The following is a 19,270-nucleotide window of genomic DNA, read 5'->3' as shown; positions in this document are numbered from 1 at the left end:
CTTTATTTGAAAATTTTAAATATGTATCACATAATTTTCACGGAACTACAAAGTATATATCTGGTCCTTTTTTATGTTTCACCTCTACAGCAAATTCTATCAGTCTCTGTTTTTAAAAGAGAACCAACTTTGGCAATAAACACGTTGTCTATTTTGGCTAAAATTTCATATAGGCCCCATATTATAGCCCACTTAAACGTTTAATTGTAGGTCTGGCATTCATGTGGAAGAGGAAACAATGACTGCCTCCTTTCAGTCAAATATGTATGATGGTGAACCGGATTTTGATAAAAGTGACTTAGAATCAAATTTGGATGAAAGTGACACTGAGACTGAATCTAATGTTAGTGGTGACTGGGATGCAGATAGTGAAGAGGAAATCTATGATGTTGAATATCTTGAGCATGTGTATGTATAAATATACATTTATAACATATTGTATAAATATACAAAACTATTAGTTTGAATGAAAATATAAATTGTCTCATCTTTCAAATAATATATATAAATATAGAAATTTCTCAAACAAGTTCTCATTTTCATGTATTATGATTGTTGTTGAGGGAAATTATTTAGAGACTAGAAAATAAAACTTTCAAATTTGTATGGAAATACAATTTATAGTAGATCAAATGAATAATAAGAATGCATCAGTTGATTTTGATATCTCAACTTATGAACAAGTTATTGCTGATGGAGAAGAGCAAGATATGGATTTGACGGTGCTGAGTCAAAATTGCCTAATAGGTAAATAAACTAAACAAACCTTTTTAAATCTATGCTTATTTGAAAATCAAAACATTATTTTCTTTTTATTTGAGTTATCTCGTATCCTTCAGCTTGGTTTTCACTCATTTCTTATCTCGGAGAAAAAAATCCCCTTCTCTCATCACTGAAAAAGTACACACCTCTTGGATGATTTTTTGGTAATCTTGATGAGCAGCTTTTGTGCTGTATGTACTTGTTATCACACAATACTAAGAACACTATGGAATATAAAAATATATCCACAATCAACTTGAAAAATATTTTTTTGTTAAATATTTCCCTACTATAGGGGAATATTTGTTAAAACGGCCTTTTTCCGTTTCTTCTTCGTCCATTTTCGATGTTAATGTTTATCTATTATTATTAATATTATCTCTTTTATCACCAATAATGGTATAAACTTTATTAATCGTTAATGTTTTCTTTATTCGTGCTGCGCATTATGACTAGGCACTTCAGTCACGTGACTAAAAACCATCGCGAAGATTTAGCGGGGAAGCGTTTTTTTATAAAGACGGGGTTTTGGGTTTTTTCAAAAAATAGTATACATTCTTTTATCAAAATATGGCAGGGGTTTTTACCAGCTTTTCATAAAACAAATGATTGTGTTTAAAGCTCAGAGGACTGCCTGAGTTTCTCTCGTGTGTGGCTGAATTTATTGTACAAGTAAAATTCTACAGAGCTTTGAAAATATTTTTTAGTGGTAACTTATTATAAACTCAATTTTTAAATATAGCACACCTTAAGTATTATAGAACAAAAACTTAACTTTCCAAAAACTATAAACACTTTATATCCAGTGTATTCTCTCTGACCATGCCAAAGTTCAATATTGTGATTTTCAAATTTCCAACATGACCCCTGTCCCGAACTCACTTTCGATTTTGCACGGGTTTTTTGAGATTCCAGATCAAGAATAACAGTCAAGGACTATTGCAAACCAGGACAAATTATCCTAAATAGGCTAGAATATTTATCCTAGATAGGAGACTTCAAAAATTATCGGATTTGGCTGAAATTTGGCACACTTGTTCCTTGAGTGAATATCTGAAAGAGTTTTTTTCATTTTTCACAAATTTTGATTTTTTGGGTCTGGGGACGAGTTTTTCGCCAAAACGATTCTAAAACTTTGGGACAGCCGCCTGGAAACTTCAAAATTGTCGGATTTAGCTGAAATTTGGCACACTTGTTCCTTGGGTGAATATCTGCAAGTAATTTTTTCATTTTTCAAAAATCTAGATTTTTGGGGCCTGGGGACAAGTTTTAAGCCAAAACGAGGCTAAAACTTTAGAGCAAAGCCTACAGGCCTCAGAAATGGTTGGATTTGGCTGAAATTTGGCACACTTGTTCCTTGGGTGAATATCTGGGGGTCTACAATTGGGCCTATGAATAATTTGAAGCCACTGAAGTTAAGCCCAGTGCATTGCGCACGTTCGACTATTAGTTAAATAAAATACATTTATTTTTGTGTTAAAATGATTATCATTTGCATGCAATTTTTAAAAAAGTTTTTTGACTTATATCATCTGTGAATATGTCTATGAAATAACGACAATTTTTAGCAGGATTTTGTTTTGCATCGGATATTGCTTAATATAAAGGCTTTAATAAATCTATGTTACTAAGTTGGGGCTTTAGGATAATCTGCGGGGTTCGACTGTGACTGTGACTACGATCTACGCTCTGAGCTATTGGAGGAAATATTTAACCACATCTTTGTGGCTCTTGTTACTTGTATGTTTGAGTTTTCTCTCTTTTTTTGAGTGAAATTGGCATCTAAACATTCAAAAAGAAAATTTAATGGTTAGAATCATTTTGTGATGCGAGTAAAGAGTATATTAATTTATGGCTTCTCACTTAGCCATCTGATTGGTTATACTTTTGGAAAATCTAAAACATTTGTTTTTATAATAATTTTCTTTGTATTATAGATGCACCACTTGAAGGAAATGCTGAAGAAATAAAGACAAAACTGAAAACCTCTTTCATAAAGATGTGTGATCTTGAGACATCAGAATCAGAATTGGTGGACAAGAAACGTGTGATTGTTTCACTGGACCAGCTTTTGTTACTAAAAGGATCCAACTGTGATTTTGTATCTGATGAAGGTGCATGTTTTCAACCATTAACATTCCAATGGGTAGGATCGAAAGGTGCAGTCCGAACTCTAAGTTGGTGTTGTTCCAAAGGACATCACAACCAATGGCATTCATCAGAGATAATTGATGTTCGCCAAAAATCAAATATCTTCCTTAACAACATTTTGGTGACAAGTAGTGTTGTTTTAACAGGAAACAACTGGATGAAATGTCAACATCTATTCAATACTTTGAACATTGCTATTCCAGAGAACTCCTCATTTTACCAGAATCAGCGACTTTTTGTCTCAGCGGAAATAAAATCCTTCTGGCAGACAATGGTTGAAGAATCAAAATTGATTTTGTCACTATACAACAACATCCGGCTCTCAGGTGATGGCAGAAGTGATTCTCCTGGCCATAGTGCCCAATATTGCACATACATCCTCATGGAGCAAGTAACCAGTCTTCTTGTTGATCTTGAGGTACTTGACTGCAGAGAAACTGACGGGGTTTCCACAAGGATGGAAAAGGAAGGCTTGATGCGGCTGTTGTTAAAATTGAAAGGCCAATTTAAACTTATTGAGATAACGACCGATGCATCATCATCAATCATAAAGGCCTTAAGAGAGCTGAAGGAAACTCATCCTGAGTATTCCCAACTTGTTCATTCGCTTGATGTTTGGCACAAGTCAAAGGCCCTACGAAAAGCACTTTTAAATGTCTCAAAAACCAAGGAGATGGTGGACCTTCTTCAATGGGTTGAATCTATTGTGAACCACTTCTGGCATTGTAGTCAACATTGTGGAAATGATTCGAAGAAATTAAAGGTTATTTTCATTTAATGTCTAAATTTTTTGTCTTTTCTGTTTTCTTAACTGAATGCTTCTGACTTAAAACATCCTTCTTAAAATGCTTCTGAATATCTTGCCTTTGCCATCATGTTATAAATAACTTTCATTCATATTTCAATGTTTGATTAGAATAAAGTAAGATAAAATAGAAAGCGGGGGAAGTGTAATGATTTTCCTTACATTTCTTTTGTTTTAGGATATGTGGTTGGGTGTCCTCCACCATGTATGCGGAGAACACGAGTGGTTAGAAGGCAAGTGCACACACAAGGAAGTGATAGATTCAGACAAAACACCACTTGCACGGAACTCAAAAGTCATGGACGTTCTGAGAGATGTTGTGCTGGACAAGAAACTTTTGGAAAGCTTGAAATTTTATACCGGCTTTCGGTAATCTCTTTTAGTTAACTTGATAAAACTGATGTTTCCTGTTATTTCTTTCAGTACTTTATGTTCTTAATAAACCGTGCAAGGGAGAATATAAAATATAACCACCTAATTTTTATGGTTGCCTGAATTTTTTTGGTTTCCCTAATTAAAGACTTCTAAGTCCTTGTTACATTGTGGGATGGAACAAGATGCTTGACAGGTACCTAACAAAATATTTAACTTTTGTTTTAGTCATACTGGCGAGCTCGAAAGCTTTAATTCCATGCTGTTAAAATATGCACCTAAGAGGATGTCGTTTGAGTACGAGAATTACACGGATAAAATGTATTTGGCCGCCATCGACCACAATATACATCTAAGTCGAGAAAATGCGAAGTCCAAAAATGGAAAGCAACTCTACCTCCGAAAACATAGCAAACGAAGAAGAGAGAAAAAAGGCAAGTCTGGGCAGAAATTGAAATTACTAAATGTAGACGGGCCTTAAATTTCAAAACAAAGGCTGAATAAAGTCTAAACCATGCTCTATCCGATCTGTCAATCAAAACAAACTTATCGAGAACAAAAAAACTGCTTGCGAAAACGAAAGTGACACACAAACAGAAAACAGAAAACAGACATACAGACTACGGCTATTAATATATAGATTTTATGTACCTGTAAATGGTGAATTTTGAATGAGCTTTTGACTGGACACAATTGCCATGCTTCGTTCTCTAGGAACATTTTCAATTCTTCTAAAGTTACCCTTAAAAGATGAAGAATCATTATATATAATAGTGAAATAATACCTAAATATCATTGTTTCTTGAAAAGAGTCGCTACCAGAAGATCCAGTCAATTTGATTTTGACGCTCGGTTCTTTTTAAGCCAGAATAGTCAACACAAACAATAAAATATAAACAGGCTTTTCAATTTGAATAAAAAACATGAAGTGCTTTGAAAAACTAAGAAAAGCCTCGAAGATGACCATGACCATATTTGCAGGTCAAAACAATTACCGTTGTCGATATTTAGATGAAAAGAAGGTTATACAACATACTTATGGTATGCTTTGAAATAGTTGATGGTTTGCATTTGGATAGACTCTTGTAAAGTTTCTGACTTGTTCTTTGAAAAATCCTCCCCGACACAAATCAACCTGAAAAAAAGAGTAAGATAAGAGATAAATGGACAAAATTATATAAAAATAAGCAGTGATATAATAATAAGCAGCCAACGGGAAAAGACATTATTTTATGACAGACTAAAACAGACTGAAAATATATAAACAGCATTCTAAAGTATTGGCTATTTCAAGCAAAATTCAGGCATGGCCTAGACGAGTGGTAGTTCCCACACCTCTTTATAAGAAGTTTTCGGTTGGCTATAGCCCTACCTAAAATAAATCAAAAATTTCCAACAGAATCTTATAATACCAATTTCTTTATCTGTTTTAAGATAACTTAAAATACGCCTACCTGTTTATGATATCAAGGACTCTGATGAAATCGTCATATTTAAAGTACGCGAAATTTGCGGAGAGTACAAATACTTTAATTTTCTGTTGCACGTCCTAAAAATAATCATGGTACGAGATAAATAGTGTTTTATAAAAGCTCAACCATTCAGGGGACTATTCCTTTGAGCAAATCCAATGTAGTTTTATCACTAATAGGTAGATTTAAGTATTTCACAAGTAATGCAAATTATTGGTCTAAAATACCAGTCTTTCAAAAAAGACAAAGTACCAGGTGACTGACTGAAAATTCATAAACGTAAGTTTATTATAGGACATCTACTTTCTACATATCAAAACTCCAACTGAGTTTGACCATTTCTTTAAGGCCTCAATACGAAATATTTGTCTCAAACATATGAATATGAATATCAAGTTTGTAAGTTTTTCGATAGTGATCAACATTTAGCAGCTTTACATACCCATCAAGAAGAAAACAAAATCAAAAAAAATTCTTGACGACACTTTTTTGTGTGAAAAAAAACTTTTCCTCTTATAAACAATAAATTTTTCTTCTTACCTGCCATATTCGTTCAATGCCTTGATCCAATTTACATTTGATGTATTCATCACCAAACAAAGAATCGGATTCACTTTCACTTTCATTTTCCTTGGAGCGCTTCTCTTCGTGCCATTGCATGATATGTTTGTAATTAAACATGATGCACCAAAATCTCTGAAAAAAAACATTGTCCATAAAGGTTTTCATCATAAATTGTCTATGTTTTAAAGGTTTTTGTTTTTAAATAAGAGTGATATCGTTTGCTTACTCATCACTTTTAATTCACAAACTTTTTCACAATGAATTGACACAGATGTGGAGCAAGATTGGTCAGAAAGATGAAAGAAAGCCATTTTTTTGTTTATTAAACAAAATATAACAATAGGGAGACACTGTCCTGATATGAAACGGAAATACCGATGTTAAAATAAAACCTTTAAGTAATAAACAATAATGTAGTAATTGCAATTTATGAAGGATTTACATAAAGCAGTTAAGACCATTTCTTATCCAGTTCTATTGTCAAGTCAAGATAGAGACAGACCAAGATAAAAAGCTTGCGTATTGATTTTAATATGGCTCGAAATACTGATTGATAAAATATATCACGATGTTATTCAAATCTCATTTTCGTTGGTTTGCAACATTATGCCTTGTATAAATTTCGCAAATGGGAAGAACAATTTCAATAATTCCAAGAATTTCGACCCATGTCTTCTTCGTGCTAATTTGTAACTCACAGACATGGGATCGGAGATATTTTCTGACTTAAAACTTCACGAACAATTATTTTCAAAATTATAAAATAACTTTATCTTTTTAGACAATTTTCAACATCTACCTTGCTGAGTTCCAGTAGGCACGGGATAAATTTTTCAAATGGTATTTTCTGAAAATAAATAAAAAACGTCATAATAACAGATAAGGTTAGGTTCAAATATTACTGAGTGTTTCAAAAGATTAGTGCATTAGTTTGATGTGATAAAAAAAATTCTCAGTTCCTGGTGAAACATTTTCTTTCAGTCTATTGATATCTCAATTGGGATAGAAGATCTCTTGTTTCCATCTCAAGAACGCTTGTAGGGATGGTCATGGAGTGCTGAATCATTTCATTTTATTTCAAATGGGGAATTGGGGTTGAAACGTCTCGCAATTTTTCAACCTAGGAAGACTTTTTGACAATTTTTGCAGTGGGGAGGGGCTCCAGCGGATCTGTGTGTGACTGACACCGGGGTGTAAAAATGTTATGAAACTTTTCTACTTTGAAAGAAGAGAGGCTAACTCAAATTTACATATTCATAAGCACCTTCTTAATTCTTTTGATAGACAGACAGAACCTTAATTAAAGAAATGTCAAACGGCAAATGTTCGTATGAACGTTACTCACAGAGCATATATTACTGAACTGAATATTGTCTTCGATAGAAACAGCTTCAGCCAGTGATGATTGGGCTACTGTATTGATAGTGTTTACAAAATGCATTTGCAATTGATCCATCGCAATCTATAAAGAAAAAACAACAATGATGTATGAATTAACGAAAAAATGTGGACGAAGTAATATTGATTCGTTTAAAAAAAAAAAACTTCTATTTAAAGATACCATCAAAAACTTTATGAAATCTTAAAGACTGGTTAACTGAGAAAAACAGTTTCGGATTAAATTGAATGAAAACTTACCTGAGTTTTCCCTAGCAGTGCATAGGCTTCTTGTATTTTTCCATATGATTCTTTACTGAACACTCTACAAACTTTGGATAGCGCGTTATCAAGTTGTTCCTATCAAGATAAAGAAAAATGTTATCATCGTAAATTTTAGATATGATTTAAATTGCATCATATATCAGTTACTATTATCAGTTTTCGGGCCTTATTTTCACTAGTGTTAAGTCATTCAGAGATAACAATAATATAGTTAAAACGTACAAATTATGAAAGCAGGCACGACGCAATAGGTACGGCGGTGTGAATTCCGAAGTTTTCTTCTTCGTCGATAAAATCGTTATAAAATCGCTTAAATTCCCTCATTCGCTGGATATAAAAAACTTCCATCGTGCCTGTGAAAGTCTAGTGGAAGATCTTGCAAAATATGCATTCATATTATAATTGTTGACGTCTAAAGACTATAGGATCAAGCTACAGGCTGCATGCTGAATGGACCTACCTGAAGATCGATGATGTAATAAGACAATAGGAAAAAAATGGCAACAATAGCAAGAAACGTGAGTAAGAAGGTAAAACAAAGTCATGGCACTTTCCAATCATAATATATCATTTAAAGTAGGTTTGATAGGATACAGGATATTGGACAAAACGTAATCATATAATAAATTCTGGTCTGTAAAATACCAGTAAATCAGGTGACTGGGTCGAAACAATTAAATTCTAAATTTGCATTATCATTATCTAAATTTCAAGTTCATAGTACTTTTTTTAAAATAATGAGATATCATTTGAAAATAACTTGATTTTTTATCAATCATTGACTTATTAATCTATGGTCTGTAATATCTATATGGTCTGTAAAATACAATTATAGCAGGTTACTGAATCAAAACAATAAAAGTTTGGTTTGAATTATAATTATCTATCACTGGTTAAAATTTCAAATTAATAGCATTTTCAAAAAAATATTTTAGCGTGATTTTCCTTTCGACGATAAAAGGGAATTTCTCCAAAAACGAAAATCGGTATTTTAAGGCAAACGAAAATTTTTCGGGAAAAACAGCTTTACCCACTTTTAAAGACCCTGTTTCTTTGTCTTCAACCAAAAAAAAAAATAGAAAAAAACTAATGCAGCAATTTAACACAATGTCGAAAAAACGCCCGTCTTCAAACAAAAAAAACTAGAAAAAAACTAAAGTCTCAAAATAATTTGCAGCTGAGACAAAAATGGCTGTAACATTTGATAGAATCAAGTTACTATTTTGTGCTCGTTGAACTTTGTGAGTGGAATATTATCAAGCAAAAAAAATTGAAAAATAAAGAAAAATGAAAATGGAAAATAAAGAAAAAAAAATCAAGTTCTTGTAGAAATGTGGTATAATTACCATTTTTACAGAAGTGATTCTTCAATCTTAGATCATCATCACTGTGAAAATGTTAACAAAAATTATTTCTGGTTGACTCTAAAAGTAGTGAAAAACGACAAAAAACAGCCTTTTGTCAATCAACCAATAACAAACTTTGTTTGATATCTTTTGATTGAACGAATATTTTGGAAAAAATTTTACACAGTGATGATGATCTAAGATTGAAAAATCACTCCTGTGAAAATTGTAATTATACCACATTTCTACAAAAACTTGATTTTTTTCATTTTCATTTTTCTTTATTTTTCAAATTTTTTTGCTTGATAATATTCCATTCACAAATATCTTTTCAACGAGCACAAAATCGCAACTTCATTCAAATTCTATCGAAAGTTGCAGGCCTTTTTTGTCTCAACTACAAATTATTTTGAGACAGACTTTAATGCAGCAATTTAACACAATGTCGAAAAAACACCCCTTTTTGGCCTAAATTTGGCGAAAATCGGGCTCCGTGACTTTTTGAGTACTGTCAGTTTGCAACACTATGTAAAAAAATCAGAAAATAACTGATGGGCCGATCCCGAGAAAAGTTGGTAGCAATCGGACGAACGAATGGACGAGCAAAAGTTAATTTAAAGGACCTCCGAGGAAGGTCCAAAAATTGAAAAAATCTGAATAAAGAGAGCGCCAACCGTGCCATATTACACTTACATAATTTATTAATCAACACGAATTGGTTATCCTCGCGTTAATTACCACCATTTAATAAAATTTGAGGCTAGGTAATTTTCGAAAACCCTTACTTTCGCGTTAATTTGTCGCACTCAGTTTTCCCGCGTTAAATATTTACAATTAGAAAATCACGTGATCTCTCTTAGTTGAAAAAATTGACGTTACTGAAAAGAAAAGTGATATCAGAGTATTTGACGTCAATACACGGGTTTCGAATTAAATTTTTGCTTAGCTTTAGCTTTGATCCCATGTAAATTTGCACGAAAAATATCAAGTAAACAGAACGAAAATTGGCCGTGTATCAAGCAATTTTAGCTCATTTTTCCATTTTAACAGACTTTATGGGTCATTATGAAAACAAAAAACATTGAAATAAAAAGTCAATCGTTTAATCATATTTCTTTTATTGAATTTAAAATAGAAAAAAATCTTTTGAATGAACACCTGGCTTTCAAAAGAGAAGAAAGGAAATCTATCAACCTTTTATAAGGCATTTCCCCTTATCGCTCCTTTTATTTACTTGATTTTTTCTCTCGCGCCAGATTTAATTCGAAACCCGTGTATTAAAAAAAACATTAGAAAAACAATTTGAATATTTGGTCTTCATTCGGGAATCTAGATTTGAGTAAAGTGTTCGCAGAGAATTTTTACTCGAATCTTGTATCATTATATTGTTATCATGAGTGATATAATGGCTAATATGGATATTCATACATTGACAGATGATCAACAAACGATCTTGCAATTGCAAGATACCATTTATTTTCTGGAAGGAAAACTTTCAGAAAAAGATAAAGAAATTATTCGTCTAAACATCGACCTCCGTCGAACGATGGACGTAAGTTGAATAAATTGTTTGAATCTTGGCATTGTTTGAACATTTCTATAATAATGACTTGGCTACATTTTAAACGAAAGCACAAACAGTATTATTATAGCTTGAAAATTTAAATTTAGCTTAAATTTTCAAATTTCGTTGTTTAGCCAATTCTTTTCTGCACTTACAAAATATTACGTCTCATTTGACTGCGCATCGGTAAACTCATTACTATAAAGTTACTCAAATTATTGTCATTGGCCTACTTAGTAAGCGTCTATATAATTATTCCTTACCACCTCTTATATTTAGGAGCGTCAGCTATGCCTCCAATTCGAAAATTCTGCTCTCAAGAGGAAGGCAGCTGAACATGACAAAACTGTCCTCCCTTTGAGGAAAGAAAACAATGAATTGCGAGCAGAGAACGAGTCTCTCACCTCAACCATTATTGAACATATGGAGAGAGAAGCAAAACGAGGGAAATGTAAAGACGCAGCTTCGCAAACTATCGAGCTGCAACCTAAAACAACTTCCAGCAGTTGCCAAACAATCAGTGCACAACATAATACAACCTCGACCGGTTGTCAAACAATCAACAAGCAACCCAAAGTTACCTCCAGTGGTTGTCAAACAATCAACAAGCAACCCAAAGTTACCTCCAGTGGTTGTCAAACAATCAACAAACAACCCAAAGTTACCTCCAGTGGTTGTCAAACAATCAACAAGCAACCCAAAGTTACCTCCAGTGGTTGTCAAACAATCAACAAGCAACCCAAAGTTACATCCAGTGGTTGTCAAACAATCAACAAGCAACCCAAAGTTACATCCACTGGTTGTCAAACAATTAACAAACAACCCAAAGTTACCTCCAGTGGTTGTCAAACAATCAACAAGCAATCCAAAGTTACCTCCAGTGGTTGTCAAACAATCAACAAGCAACCCAAAGTTACTTCCAGTGGTTGTCAAGCAAATGCACATTGGTACGTCGAAGATAAGAACCGATTGAATGTTGGTGGCTTTGGTTTACCTAAGGTATTCATAATTTCCACTATCTACCTCTGGCTGAACTCTGCTTTTTGATCACTTGGCAAGGTCACTATCTGAAAAAAGACTACCAAAATTTTTGAGTTTTGAGTTTAAAAACATAATTAAGAATGGAAAATCAACAACAACAAATTTGCAATACCCTATTTGAAATAAAATTCATTATCTTGAATCTGGCAGAATGCAATTAATAAAACTTAAGGTAGTGCCTGATGCATCCAGCGTGCAATTAAATTTTAAACTCGAAGTTCGAATTGGGGAGAGCTAACTCATTTTGCTGTATTTCCTAACTTTTAGGATCTCAAAAAGCGATCACCAAAAACCAAGGACCAAAAGCCAAACAACAACCGTGCTTTTGGCGGCCCAAAGAAGGGCAATAAAGCTGCTTTCAAACCATCACAAGCAACTAAAACAAAAAAAGGTGGCTTCGGACTTCATATCGTAAGTATTTATTTGTTGACATTAAACCATTAAGTGCCTCATGGTTCATCTCATCATATGAATCATATGAAATTGCCCATCGGTCCTGTACCAGGACCTAGGAGCGCCGCGACCCGTCCCACCCTGTTTTTTGAAACTACTCAAATAAAAAACTAAGTCGAGAATGGCACTGTACATTGGTATGTACAGCCTTCTGAAATCAAAAAATATTTGAGAGTTTGAAGTTACCGAGGCGTGAAGAAAGTTTTTATTATAAATTTCTCTCGAAAATTAAATCACACACGGTGCCGACGAGTCCCAAAAAGGAAAAAAAATACATTACAAGTTATAATCTCAAAGTTCTTACTAGGATTTTGAGAAATTAATAAATCCCGTTCGAAAAGCACAAATTTAGTATTAAAGAAAACACTACAATTGAAACAAGCAACATGCTGAATGGACCTACCTAATGATTAACATCAGATGAAAATAAGAAAAAAGTGACAATAATTGTACAAAAATTCAGAATGGAAAAATAAAGCTTGTGTGTTGAATAATGTAAAATGGCAAAAAGGAATTTCCCCAAATACGAAAATCACTTAAACCATTCAGGCCCAAAAAACCTTTTAAGCTGTTTTTGGCCAAAATTTGCCCAAAAAAAATTCCTTAAAAATCTGGCTCCGTCACATTTTGGGCATTGCCATTTTGCATCATTGTGCAAAAAATCAGAAAAAAATTATGAGTCAACATTGAGAAAAGCTATATTTTCTTATTTGGTTAAAGGGAATTTCCCCAAAATACGAAAATCCGTTTTTTAAGGCGAATAAGAATTTTCCAGGAAAAACCACTTCCTCCTTCTTTAGAGAATCCTCCTACTCAACCTTTGTACAAAAAATCAGAAAAAAGTAATGACAGGATTTTGCGCAAAGTCCAAAAAACCCTATTTTTAGGCAGTTTTTGGCCCAAATTTGCCCAAATATATTTTTTTTTCGAAAATCGGACTCCGTCACATTTTAGGCATTGCCATTTGCATCATTGTGCAAAAATCAGAAAATAATAATGAGTCAACTTTGAGAAAAGCTATATTTTCTTATTTGGTTAAAGGGAATTTCCCCAAAATAGAAAAATCCGTTTTGTAAGGCGAATAAGATTTTCCGGGAAAAACCACTTCAGCCATTCTTAGAGAATCTTGCCCCTCCATCTTTGTACACAAAAAATCAGAAAAAAAGTAATGACAGGATTTTGCACAAAGTCCAAAAAACCCTTTTTTAGGTAGTTTTTGGCCCAAATTTGCCCAAATATATTTTTTTTCGAAAATCGGGCTCCGGCACGTTCTGGGCATTGCCATTTTCCATCATTGTGCAAAAAATCAGAAAAAACTAATGAGCCAATCCTGAGAAAAGCTGGTAACAGACGGACAGACGGACGAACGAACGGACGAACGAACGGACATGGGTTAATTTATAGAACCTCCACCGGGGTACCCGGAGGTAGGTCCAAAAAGGATATCACGTAATATTGACCTTGATTTGTTTTTCATTTTTTAGGGCATGCGTAAACGCATGTAGACAGGAAGTTCAAGCCAAGGGGCAGATGGAGCTCCGTAGCCCGGGAGGGCAGTCCGTCTAGGAGAGGCTGAACTTCGAAATCAAACGTAAGGGCAGATGGGGCTCTTTATAGTCGTGGTGAAGACAACTCGTCTAGGAGAAGGAGAACTCTGAATTCAAACCTATAAACGAAAAAACATCACCGAGATTAAACAACATCAGATGGAGATATAACCAAAGCAAGGGAATCGAATACGAAAGATGTTGTTGATTGACACAGCATCATCTTCAAGATATAAGTTTAATAGCCCACATCCTAAGCCTCCCAAAGAGAGGCTAATAATATTAAGCATCAAAGGGCAAGCTAAATATATTGAAGAATGACGTAACATCAAGAAGGACAGTGATCATATCATCTCCATCACTATAGAAAAGCCATCACAAAATCAAGTTAAACTTATTTATAAGTCGGTACTATAACATCTACTAAGTTGCCGAACAAACGGTGAAAAAATGATATGGCATCTGGATTGTAGAAATGAAATATTGTGAATGAATATAACATCTTGAAAAGGGAAATTCATAAGTTTGTTTCTGTTTTAGTGTTACGAATTGAGCTTGTTTGAGATTTCCCAAGGAAATTTCTTCAGCATTTCCCCGCTATCTTATCTTAGAAACTTTTTGATTATAGCCTTTAGTAAGAGACTGAACTCCCTCTATCCAATAAACTTATACCTAATATAGACTGCCAACCTTCTTTCTGTCTTATATCTGTTCGATGAACGAGCCTTGATGACTGAATTTTTACTGGACTTTCTCAAAGCAAACTCAAAGACCATAAAGAAACTAAAACATCTTTTATTAGTAACTTTTGTGTTACCAAATAACAAGCGAACAAACGAACATAAGTTAATTCAAATGAGCGCCAGGTAGGTCCAAAAAGTAGAGAAAATTGCTAGCTAGTGACATTTAACAGAGAGTCTACAGTACATTTCTTCTTTCTTTCAGTTGCGAAATGAAATACAATAATAATATAATCATCAAACCTCTATTTGTTCCAATATTTCTTGAAGGTTGGAACTCAGTTCACTAAAAGAAATATAGAAATTTGGTTTTAAGAGACTTCAAATGAATTCTCAAATGAATTTCAAATCACCCATTCATATTATACGACTAATTTCCAGCAATTGTTTAAAATTACATTGTTGTTGCTTTATTTGATTTATTTAAGAAGGGAAGATAATCTTTATTACCTGATGCAATGGTATTGGTGAAAAGTGATTGCAGCTTGTTGACATTCCAGGCAAAGCTGGATGGCACTGGCATAATTTTGTTCCTTGAAAGGTAAATAAGAGAAACAATAAATCAAAAAAATATGAAAAGGGAGCACAGCAGTAAAAGGATTTTCAACTCAGACCATTGAACTTTAGTTAGCAAGAGAAGTAAATAGTAGTGATATTTAATATAAAGATAGAGCATTCTGCTAGGTTGCGCAAGGTTGTGGGTTCGATCCCTGGCCAGGTCATACCATCTGGTTAGTGCTAAGTAAGGTTAAGTGGCGCCCTCCCCTAACTTTGGGTGGATAGCTATCGAAGGAGGCGCCTTCAAGTTGTCTCAGACGGTCACAAGACTTAAACGGTGTATCATCCTGTAATACAAATGGGATTATTATATACCTGTAGGCAAAAACAGCCATTGAATAATTCCTGATATACCATGGCTATTATACCACGGTAGATTTTTTTCTTAAAATTTTGAATTCAAAGTTTGATTTTTTTGTCGCTCTTGTTGTTATCAAAGAAATTTATCAAAATAAATCTATTGTCAATTTCATTAGCAAATTTTATGACTCAAAGTAATTAAGAAAATCATTAAAAAAGAAAAACATTTGAACGTTCCATTATGTGAGTGTTTTATGTGAAACGTTCGACTATTAACATAATTGATGTTTTGTTTTTGCCTCTAGATATATAATAAAACATATATTCAATAGGTTTTCGTTGGTTATTGGATTAATTAACCCTCAGTGATGTATATTCAGCTCGGCTTCGCCTCGTTGAATATTACATCACCTCGGGTTAATAAATCTCAATAACCAACTTTTACCTATTGAATATCTGCTTATTAATATTGGAAAGAGTAGCTGCTTCAAAGAAGTAAAACTGATTATTCTTGAATTGATCCTTTGTGAAAAGAAGACTGACCAAATCGTAAGTCTAACCTGTAACAGTTCTTTTAGTCGTAAATCTGTTTGTTGAAGTGTCTTTATGAAACGAAGGGACTTCAACAAATTCTCCAGGAGAACTTTTCTTCGATTCTTTGATAGTAGCTGAAGAGCATTTACTGAGATTGCTTCTTCTGCCTGTGCTAATTTCCTATAATTATAAAAAGCGAAAAAAAATGTTTAAGCTATATGATGGTGCGAGGTAAATTGATTTTTACAAAGATTACAAAATCCTTTATTTAATTATCGAAAATGGAAAATTATAAAAATATTTTCATGTCTGTAAAATGCCTGGATTGAAGAATGATGTATTTAAAAATTCAGCATTCACTTTAATTGCATATGGCACTATACTTTACTAATCTTCAAAGTTTGCAGCGATAGTTAGAAAGGACATACCGTCTTCCATCTTTACATGTCTTTGTTGCTTTTTGTAGATTTGATTCCAATTCCATTACTCTATCCAAACCCTAAGAAATACAAGTGATACTTTTATGGACCTACCTGGTTATCAAACTAATCAATGAACATTGAAACAATGAAACACATAAAACAAAACTGATCAAAATACAAAAAAATGAAAGCATATCTATTGGGAGAAACTATCAACACTATCGAAAAAGACTTTTGAAAAAGAAATAAAAAAGCTATTAAACGCTTTTATTTATAAAAACAATCCGCTATCAGAAAAATGCACAGCTAAATAAATAAGGTTTCCAGAAAACTCAAACTATCGCGCTCTACCGTGACATTTTCTTCTTTTAGAAAAAAATAATAATAAAAATAATAATTTGGCTAAGAACATTGATCCATGCTTATAAATAGTGATTCTTATAGATAAAGATTGGTTTTTAAGCCAAAAAATAATAGGTGTTTCTAGAAAACTCACATCGCGCTCTAAGGTGACATTTGCTTTGTTTAGAAAAAAATGATAATAAAATAATAACTTGGCTAAGAACATTGATCTATGCTTATAAATAGTGATTCTTATAGATAAAGATTCGTTTTTCAGCCAAAAAATAATAAGTATTTCTAGAAAACTCAAACCATTGCCCTCCACCGTGACATTCTTAAACTTATAAACTAATCTTAAACTAATAAAAATAATAATATGGCTAAGAACATTGATGTATGCTTATTAATAGTGATTCTTATAGATAAACATGCGTTTTTTGAGCCAACAAACTTTTTCTGCAAAACTCTGCGCCATATCTTTTACCTATGATGGTACCCTACTTTCATGCAAAAAATCAGAAAAAATTAATGATCCAATTTTTCACAAAGTCCAAAAAACCCATTTTTTAGCCGTTTTTTGGCCCAAATTTGCCCAAAATTTTTTTCTTTTGAAAATCGGGCTCCGTCCACCACCATTTTGCACCTTTGTACCAAAAATCAAAAGATTCCTATGATTCAATCCTGAGAAAAGATGGTAACGAACGGACAAACGAACACAGGTTAATTTATAGGACCGCCACCCCACCGGGGTAGGTCCAAAAAGCTAGATTGATTGAGCAGTTTTCTAGTTTCATTAGTAACACTGTACTTGCTCCTGTAAAAATAAACATACTCACTTGACATACAAAGTATTTACCATATTATGTTAAATAATGAAAGGATTATTTTACCTGAACATAAGCTCTTTGATTATCCAAAATCTTTTGTGACAGCTGTTTGGACACCTTTCAAATATAAAATAAAAATAATATTCATAATTTAAACTGAGTTTTAAAAGTTTTATTGAAATGGATGTTACCAACAATTTTACTCGTTATATTCATTTTTCATAATATATTTCGAGATATACTTCTCATCCTCAGAATATTCTAAAACAAAATATAAAAACAGTTTAAAAACAGTATATATCATACAAAATAGAAAATTCACTTCGTGAAATTCACCTATACATACAAATTCATACAAGTAATGGCTACAGTAAAAACATAGAGAAATCGAACAATTAATTTGTTAAAGTCATCAAAAGTAGATGGCAGTGTGAAAGATATCTAAGATATGAATTTTTTTTTAAATCATTTGAAGAAAGAAAGGTGAAAACTCTTACAGCTTGAAGTTGTCTTCTCAGATTATTACGATATTTATCCAAATCCTCTTCAGAAAGTTCTTCTGGTAATTTCTAAAAATTGAAATAATATCATAAATGAAAATTCAAGAAATTGTATGTGATAACCTGATCACAGTAGTGTAGTAGTTATCAGTCTTGGTTTCCGGCAAGTGAATGTACCTTTCGCCCGGGTCAGCCCGAGCCGTGCGAGGGGAAACAGGTACCATAATCTGATAAAAGAGTGTATGCCTGACCCTGTGGTGTAGTTGCCAATACTTGTCAGGTTCGACCATGCGAGGATGCACTGTCCTCCCAAGTTGTTTGAGTATAGTTATTATTCACCATCAGGTCTGTGGTCACATTGGCAGAATCAGGTAAGCGAAGTGATTTCCCTATCATAGGATAGTGAATGCTGTTCTGGATAGAGCCTGTTCTTTTCATCAGAAAGACTCTAAGTTGATCACATAAATCTTTTAATGCTTATCTTATCCACCCAGGTATTAACACCCCAAGAATCTTATTCTTATTGAGGAAGCGTTTTAAATTCCCAATTGACAAGAAGTACTCTTGATTATATGCAAAGTTCTCAATAAACATCTCCTTCAAATAGATATTAGATTTAGAATTCATCTTTCTATAAATTATATGATTTTCTTATAAAAAGAAACAAACAATACCTGCAACTCATGAAGACTTGAATCAAAGTCCATGTCACTGAAATATGTGCTTTCTATTGTATCAATGATCTAAAGAAACATCAAGTGAATTTCAAAGTTGGGAGATATTTTATACTGACCATTATTGGAGTTTAAAAAATAGGTGGGCGTTGAAAAAAGGGATAAGGGTCAATTTATAATAAAAAGCCAAAGCTGCATGAAGGCCAAGCAACATGGCATTAGTCGAATGTTTGTTGCTGTTGGCAATGTTATACAAGGCGCCATTTCTTCCAAAATGAACTGGAATTTGCAAAGTAAAGAGCTGCTTCTTCAAAAACAGACAACAGCACTACAGACAGCAAAATGCTAATAAAAGGCCATTTATTACCCAACATGTTTCTATTATAAACCCAGTTTACTATAGAACGAGAACAATTCATCTGTCTGATAAGAAAACAAATTTGAATAAAAAACAAACAAGAATTTACATCAGTGTCAGGTGTTGGGTCATTTTCAAATTCTCGAACAACTTCCTCTTGCTAGAAAAAAAAATCAAAATAGCTCCATAATTTCAAATGGTGGATTTTGTATGACATACATCATCTGTTACATTCATGCAATTGCTAATTTAAAAGTGATTTTTTGAGAAAAAAAT

At 33.1% G+C, this 19,270-nt stretch overlaps 2 protein-coding genes across 2 annotated transcripts in view; one reads left to right on the top strand and one right to left on the bottom strand.

Moving 5' to 3' along the window:
- LOC136816593 (syndetin-like) overlaps window positions 1-19,270 on the bottom strand; it is a 35,825-nt gene that overhangs the window by 16,099 nt on the left and 456 nt on the right. The window contains exons 3-17 of the mRNA XM_067072932.1: window positions 19,104-19,154; window positions 18,637-18,705; window positions 17,960-18,031; window positions 17,526-17,579; window positions 16,300-16,370; window positions 15,898-16,051; window positions 14,930-15,012; window positions 14,723-14,765; window positions 7,765-7,863; window positions 7,472-7,588; window positions 6,926-6,973; window positions 6,103-6,258; window positions 5,545-5,639; window positions 5,127-5,225; window positions 4,742-4,832 (exon numbers count right to left, since the gene is read on the bottom strand). Of these exons, the coding sequence (XP_066929033.1) occupies window positions 4,742-4,832; window positions 5,127-5,225; window positions 5,545-5,639; window positions 6,103-6,258; window positions 6,926-6,973; window positions 7,472-7,588; window positions 7,765-7,863; window positions 14,723-14,765; window positions 14,930-15,012; window positions 15,898-16,051; window positions 16,300-16,370; window positions 17,526-17,579; window positions 17,960-18,031; window positions 18,637-18,705; window positions 19,104-19,154 (1,302 nt within the window). The remainder of the gene's footprint in view (window positions 1-4,741; window positions 4,833-5,126; window positions 5,226-5,544; window positions 5,640-6,102; window positions 6,259-6,925; window positions 6,974-7,471; window positions 7,589-7,764; window positions 7,864-14,722; window positions 14,766-14,929; window positions 15,013-15,897; window positions 16,052-16,299; window positions 16,371-17,525; window positions 17,580-17,959; window positions 18,032-18,636; window positions 18,706-19,103; window positions 19,155-19,270) is intronic.
- Window positions 10,475-13,777, top strand: LOC136816594 (uncharacterized). The gene is made up of 4 exons (XM_067072933.1): window positions 10,475-10,686; window positions 10,978-11,697; window positions 12,007-12,150; window positions 13,677-13,777. The coding sequence occupies exons 1-4, from the start codon at window positions 10,528-10,530 to the stop codon at window positions 13,695-13,697; spliced, it is 1,044 nt and encodes a 347-aa protein (XP_066929034.1). The 5' UTR covers window positions 10,475-10,527; the 3' UTR covers window positions 13,698-13,777.

The sequence above is a fragment of the Clytia hemisphaerica genome, unplaced genomic scaffold, assembly GCF_902728285.1.
Source record: "Clytia hemisphaerica strain Z4C2 unplaced genomic scaffold, Clytia hemisphaerica genome assembly, whole genome shotgun sequence".
NCBI lineage: Eukaryota > Metazoa > Cnidaria > Hydrozoa > Leptothecata > Clytiidae > Clytia > Clytia hemisphaerica.
This window is presented reverse-complemented; position numbering and strand designations above follow the sequence as displayed.